Source organism: Telopea speciosissima, chromosome 2, assembly GCF_018873765.1.
Source record: "Telopea speciosissima isolate NSW1024214 ecotype Mountain lineage chromosome 2, Tspe_v1, whole genome shotgun sequence".
Lineage (NCBI taxonomy): Eukaryota > Viridiplantae > Streptophyta > Magnoliopsida > Proteales > Proteaceae > Telopea > Telopea speciosissima.
In genome coordinates, this window is record NC_057917.1 from 41,386,903 (window position 1) to 41,394,266 (window position 7,364).

The following is a 7,364-nucleotide window of genomic DNA, read 5'->3' on the forward strand; positions in this document are numbered from 1 at the left end:
CTCTTAGTATGTGTACATCTATGTTAGGAGAGATGGGAGGATGGTGTGGCCGATTGATGATTCTGGTACCATGATCTCTGCCCCGATACATATATGTATGTGTGTGACTCATGTCATAGATGTATGCTGGATAGGATGAAACAACCCAATACAACGACCCCTTGCCAACGGGGGGATAAGTGTTAGACAACCCATAATGGTAGGCTTGATGAGATTTTTTGAGATACGATTTTCTATGGTACGATGTGATTATTGCTGGAGGCGGATCGAGTTCTTGTGATCGATGGATGATTCCGGGACCGAACGCCACAACAGGGTTGTAGGGGCTTGCTAGGAAACCCATAATGCACTCGGGGACCAATAGGCTCCCGTTCGCAACTAGGGTTTGATATCACTGGGTGACAGATGGCAATTCTAGGACCAGGGATACTACCTAATGAGTTGTAGTAGTACTTTACCTCCAGACTTAATTCATTCATGCATCCATGGGCATTGCATTCATGGACTATATGTGTATCTTTGTATGTTAAGAAATCTTTAGAAGTATTTTGGGAAAATATCTTGAGATCGGTGGATATAATGGAGATGTATACAATGTTCTTTTAGGGATGTGTGATATATGATACTTGATGAAATAGTCTGTATATACATTTAAAATCGAGATAATTATGTATTTAAGCTTTTGAAATGTTAGGACTGTAAATATTCTTTGTGATATGTACAGGAATGTGAATATGTATATAGCCACTAGTGTTTAAGCATTTGTGAATGATTAGAAAAAATTAATCGTTTCCGTAGTGTTTATAGGTGTGATTCAAGACTTTATTTCATTTAAATTTTATATGGATGAATGTGAGCATAAGTGGTTGCCAGTCGAGAGGGCGAGACCTAATACCTTAACTGGATTTGGGTCGTATACGTGAACCTTGTTCAGCTATGATACCATTTCGGAGTTGACATTATTTCATGTGTGTAAAGTGATCCTCAAAGAGAGGACTTATACAAGAGATTACAAAATGCCCTAGTCAGTTAATCTGAAAGGATCAAGAGATTTACACTAAAAAATAAACTCCATCTATACAGGGAAAGGTTACGCTACCAACATAAACTCCAACAATACAAGGAAAGATTGCGCTAAAGATAGGCCGAACAACGTGTTCCAAAATATGGTAACTCTATATTCTGTCAATAAATAGCGACCCACTTGAAACAAATTGGAAACTCGGAATCATTAATATTAAAGTTATGATACACTACTCCGAATTTCATCAATTTTTTTATCAGCACATTGTATTTGTTTACATTTAACCTAAAATGAAATAAGGGCATTCCCAACAGTATTATAGGATTCCTAGAGCACCAACACACTTCAAAACGAAGAAAATGAATAAGAATTCATATCATTACAACCCAAGATGCAATAAACATCGACACTATTGGAGGATATGACTAGTGAATTTTCATTCTGTCTTGTAGCGAATTTTGATGAGCACAGAGTTGCAAGATTGAACAGTAGATGCTCGACTCAGGCTGGGATTTTGTAGAGTTTTGCATCAAGTCGATGGCGCTTCTTAAATTGCCTAAATCACAAAATCTGTCCATTTCTGCATTGCAATCGACTTGGAAGAAGCTTTGAAGTTGATGAACACCGATTGAGGGGGGATAGGATAACACTTGGATTTATTCTCCTTCCCAGCCTCTATTTTGCTGCAACCATTGGATCTTTCCAGGACACGTGTCAGTTGGAGACCCCTCACTGGGTGATCCTCACCACCCTTGTGCTGGAGAGGATCCAATTATCCAAAACCTTGTTATAGAAAAATTTTTTTTCTGGGAAAGAGATTGCTGCCTGGACCTCTACAGCCTGTGCATTGGCTAATGGGGATGCACGGGCAAGGATCGCCTTGGACGAAATTTCTATTATTTTCATGGGGCAGCGTGGTACTTTTGCATTCATTTCCATTCTTTAATCACTTCTCTTTTTCTATTTATTGCAATATACTATATAAAACCATCTATAGCATTTATCTACATTTGAAGCACCGATCATACTAAAAGGACGGTTCTTTAACCGAGTGGCCCGAGGTACTTAACACTTTCCCAAACAATTAACTTGGTGAGCAACCATTTTTTGCTTTGATCAATTCTCATTGGAATCATATATTAAATTAGGTAGAATGTTTTTTGGTTGGGACGAAGGGGCCACGCCCACACACAACAGGGGCTGGAATGATTGCAATGCCCCCATGTATGGTGGAAATTCCACCCTTTTTGTGCAACCGTGTGCGCTCTCATTGGCTGGCATGCACGGCATGGCCCTACATCCCATCCCAAAAACAGCACCCCATTAAATTATTTGGATGGGTCTTAGATCCTAATCTCAATGGCAACTATTTCCCCCACTTCCCCTCTCCCAATAGATAACAGACAGCCATCTAGTGATTCTCAAAAAGGGGCGACCACATGTTCAAGGAGTGTAGCGAATGCCAGGGAGGAGAGTATACATGAGAGTGCATGTAATTTTTCTCAAATTTATTTATAGAAAAAAATCATTACATAATTATGCAAACAACGAGTCAAAAGAAAACTAAGAGATTCCTACTACTTCATTAGAAGTGTAGAACACAAATTTAGCATTGGAACTTCGGTGCTGAACCAAAAGAGATCTAAAAGATTTAGCCAGTTACCAAAAGATAGGGTATTCTCCGGAGGAGATGCCATTCCGAAATCCATGAATGGAGTAACTGGCTCGCTGCTTTGAGTCATGGATGGAGTAACTGGCTCACTGTTTTGAGTCATGAATGGAGTAACTGGCTCACTGTTTTGAGTTATGAATGGAGTAACTGGATCGCTATTTTGAGTCATCCATGGAGTAACTTGCTCGCTATTTTGAGTCATGGATGGGGTAACTGGCTCACTATTTTGAGTCATGGATGGGGTAACTGGCTCACTGTTTTGAGTCATGGATGGAGTAACTGTGTAATACCCTGATTTTGGACTAGGGGTAATTTAGTCTTTTACCTAATGCAGGAATAGGGCAAGCTGAAGTGTAGGAACTTGGACTAGCTGGAGGTGCACAATGCATGCATGGTAAGTAGTGTGTCCTAGTGTAACACCCTCATTTTGAGTTTATTCCTTGCCTAAGTGTAGAATTAGGGTTTTATTTATAACATACATAATTTGATTTGAAAAATAATTCATAGTTAGTAACCTCGCCTAGTGCTTAGACATTTAATTCAATTTGTTAGAGGTCTAAGATTCTATTCTTTAGAGGAGTAATTAAATATTTTATTTTTTTATAATTTTATAGGGCTTAGAATGGGCTTCCAAGATTCTAACTTGGGAGATCATAAATTTTAACTAGGGAAGAATTATGGATTGATAAAGAAAGGTGAGGTAGCAATCTCCACTTGGCTGAAAACTCAGACTTGGAGAAATAAAGTCTTCATAAAATAAAATCTCAACAAAAAAAGAATTTTAGCTAAAATTAAAGTACCTAATTTAAAATTTTAATTTAAAAATCTTAAGTCAAGATTCCTTTTAAATATTTTCATTGGAGGGCAAGTAAATAGATGTAGTTAGAGACAAAATTGGATTCTTCCCACTTTCTTTCTTGTTAGGATTAAATCTCCATAACTAAATCCCAATCCTCTCCTTTTATCATAAATTTGAGAGAGAGAGAGAGAGGGAGAGAGGAAAATTCGTGGACTATAGAGAGGAAGAGAAGAAGAAGAAGAGAGAAGAAAAAGAAGGAAGAAGAAGAAGGAAATTCGGACTGTGTAGAACCAACAACTTGTCGTCCCATTTTGACCCTTTTGAAGCCAAATTGGGAAAATTGTATTTCACAATAAAATGTAGCCTCATCTCTTGTCTTCAAAACTCAACTTGAATCAGCCCAAAGAGAATTCTGAGCAGGGAGATATTGCTGATTTACTGAAGGTAGGTTATTTTGTCAAAAATCTGTGTTTCTCAAATTCGAGTTTAAGCAATACATTGATATTGATTTCATCATTACCTTAATCATAGGACTCCATTAAAGTAATTCTGAATTAGGAAGAGATATATCAATATCATTGAAACATTGATTTGAGGTCAGTTATAGAAACCCTAGTCGCTTCACACAAGGTGAGTAGATCTTCAACCATTATACTTGATATTTTCTCTTCATATAAAATTTATTTTAAAACATTGTTTTAAATTTGAAATTTAATTTAAGATTGAGATTTACCATGCCAAAAACATATTTCATTCATGCTTTTTACTCAATTAAATTGTCACACATGATTGCTTGCAAGGAATGATGATTTTCTTTATGATTTAATTCACATATGTGTGTGTAGAATTTTTTTAATCATGTCATGTTTATAGACTAATGAATCTAGTGCTTGATTGTTGATAGTATGAGGAAGGTCTATGAATGATTCTTCATGATTATAACCTAATGTTTGATATTTTTGGATGATGCATTTAAATCTTATTTTTTATTTGATTTATCGATTTATATTCTATTGGAATTGAAGATGCTTGATGACAACTTTGTGCGAAGATTTTGTCAAATCTTCTCGATTTATGTATTGCATTCTATGCCATGATATGTTGATGAAACTTGATTTATTTCTAAGTTTTTTTATTTTTCTTTTACAACTCTTGACTAAACGTTTTAGTGTTTGGAATATAGGGAGTTGCAAACCCTAAGTTCTGGACTTGTTGTATAGCTTTATGTATAAGCATGGATGTTCTTTTTTGTTACTTTATCGACATGGGTTGAAGTATTGGGATAAGGATAAGTCGGCGGGTTTTTGAGCTACGGGCTTACCCTTACTGGAGCTATATGGACTACTAGAAAGAGGGAGATGATAAAAAACTCTCCAGGAGGGTTGGGGCAAGTTTGGTCACTAGTTTCTCCATTAGTTTCTTGATGTTGAGAGGGGACAGTGATGTTGTAGTTGATCATAGCTGGAGTTCATACGCCGCTATCGTGAGGGCCTTGACCAGTGTATGGTAACTAGTTCACACTAGTCCATTAGGGAGTGATGTGTTTGTTATTTTACATTCTTTCGATATATCTTTTGTTGATTGTTGTCATATATGCTTTTCATTACAGTAGTAGTGATAAGCAAATATGGTTATGATCATTTTGTTTTGTTTTTTTTTTTTTTGGGATCTATATATACATATTATTGTGTGTCTTTACATTTCGTATTACTTGTGCATGTTTTCACACCTGTATAGTTGTTGTGGATTTACTTGATAAGCTTTTCCCGAAGCTTACTCTCATCATTTTTCAGATGAACAACTTTATGAATGCAAGCCTGGGTGTGAGGATGTATTAGAGGAGGAGGTCCAAGAGGACGAAGCGTTTGGATTAGAAGAGGACAACTACTATTAGAAACTTTACACTTTCTTTCAATTTTAGAAGAACTTATATAATTTGTTTAAGTTTAATTTAATTTTGGGGATTGTAACATTTATTTAAGAATTTTAAGTTTAATTTGAAAATTGTAATAGCTTAGTTTAACTACCCTACTTTAGTTGAAGTCTTAGTCTATATATTTTAGACATGTGTTTGTGTTTTGGTTCTACTCCGATTCACTTCTCCTTGACATAAACGATCTTGTGGATCGTCAATGTCCCTAAACCGCTAGGGTGGTTTTGGGGGCATTACAAGCTGGCTCACTGTTTTGAGTCATGAATGGAGTAACTAGCTTGTTGTTTTGAGTCATGGAAGGAGTAACTGGCTCACTATTTTGAATCATGAATGGAGTAACTGGTTTGCTGTTTTGAGTCATGGATGGAGTAACTGGCTTGCTGTTTTGAGTCATGGATGGTGCAACTGGCTCACTGTTTTGAGTCATGAATGGAGTAACTGGTTGGCTGTTTTGAGTCATGGATGGAGTAACTGGCTCACTGTTTTGAATCATGGATGGAGTAACTGGCTCGTTGTTTTGAGTTGGCCGTGGATTCTCGTATTGCAGTGGAGGCCTACCCTGATGATCTAGCTCATACTGTTGTGGTGGTGAAAGTAGAGGAGGTGGTGGGTTGTGGTGCTCAGATGGCGGTTGTGGATGCCCATGGGAAGGTGGAGTGTTGCATTTGCCATGACACTGAGATTGTGAGGGTGGTGGGTTGTCTCCTTCTACTTCAGGATTTTTTGGAGTTCCGACAAAGGAACGAGTAGTTGCACTAGCGACTACTACCAATAGTTGCAAAATCACTAGGGGTAGCACCTCTGAAGGAAGCCTCCTCATTTTATGTCTCTCAACTCTCAACTCTGAAAGGACAGGACTACTCTACAAGTGATTAGAGAATGACCACTAGGGTTTATAAAGATAACATGGAAATAAAACTGGTGACTGCATGCATTGGTACTTGGAGAGAGACTCAGCTAAGTAAAACTGATGGTTACATGTACTTGTACTTAGAGAGAGGCTTAGCTAAGTAAAACTGTTGATTTCATGTGGAAAGAGGCCCAACTAAGTAAAACTGATGCTTTCAATTAAGTAAAACGGATGATGCTAAGTAAATTTGATGACTTAAGTTAAGTAAAACGAATGATTTCATTTACTTGCACTTTGAGAGAGGCCTAGCTAAGTAAAACTGATGACTTCAATTAAGTAAAATGGATGATTTCATTTACTTGCGCTTGGAGAGTATTGGACAATGGAATCTTTCTCTCCAAGTCCACACATTGATCACATGTCATAAATCAAAGATTGTGATCCCCCAGTTTTGGTAATTCCAATCCTGGACAGCCTTGGCACCAACTTTCCTTACCCATGCATGGCTCATTTATAACATGTGATATCACATGTGGTATCTCTCAAACCATAGATAATAATCTTCCTTATATCTTTGATATGAATCCATCCTTGCATGAAAACCTTACCCCCACTATTGATCACCTTTCCATTACTGTAAATCTCTATATATACCCCTACTGTAGATTGAATATTCAATGAATGAAACACAATTACTTTGATAGAGAGAAGCCTAGCTAAGTAAAATTGATGATTTCAATTAAGTTAAATGGATGATTTCATTTACTTACACTTGGAGGGAGACCTAGTTAAGTAAAACTGATGATTTCATGTACATGCACTTGGAGGGAGACCTAGTTAAGTAAAACTGATGATTTCATGTACTTGCACTTGGGGAGAGGCCTAACCATGTTTCATAATCCTGGCATCGGTCAAGGTTGATATCGATTTGGCTCCACTAAAATGATAAAGATCAGGCAAATATAAAAAAAAAAGGTTTTACAAGATCAGTTTTTGTATCGGTGAGTATTAGTAAAAAAATATTAAAGAATTAAAAATAGGAAAATTTCAAAAAAGATTAAAATACCAAAAAATTCGATTAAAAAA

The 7,364-nt window shown here is 36.8% G+C and overlaps 1 protein-coding gene across 1 annotated transcript; it reads right to left on the reverse strand.

Moving 5' to 3' along the window:
* Positions 1–2,601: 2,601 nt before the first annotated feature.
* LOC122650715 (sporozoite surface protein 2-like) lies at positions 2,602–6,248 on the reverse strand. Its single transcript, XM_043844106.1, has 2 exons — positions 5,666–6,248; positions 2,602–2,987 (listed from the first exon to the last, which is right to left on the reverse strand). Exons 1-2 carry the CDS (start codon positions 6,246–6,248, stop codon positions 2,602–2,604), a joined length of 969 nt encoding a protein of 322 aa, XP_043700041.1.
* Between the last annotated feature and the right edge of the window lie 1,116 nt (positions 6,249–7,364).

Bases quoted from the DNA above. Each gene is read 5' to 3' on its own strand.
- LOC122650715 (XM_043844106.1), bottom strand. From the start codon at position 6,248: ATGAGGAGGCTTCCTTCAGAGGTGCTACCCCTAGTGATTTTGCAACTA. The intron at 2,988-5,665 runs GTAATGCCCCCA...GTCCAAAATCAG, and splicing joins TCAAAACAGTGAGCCAGCTT to GGTATTACACAGTTACTCCA.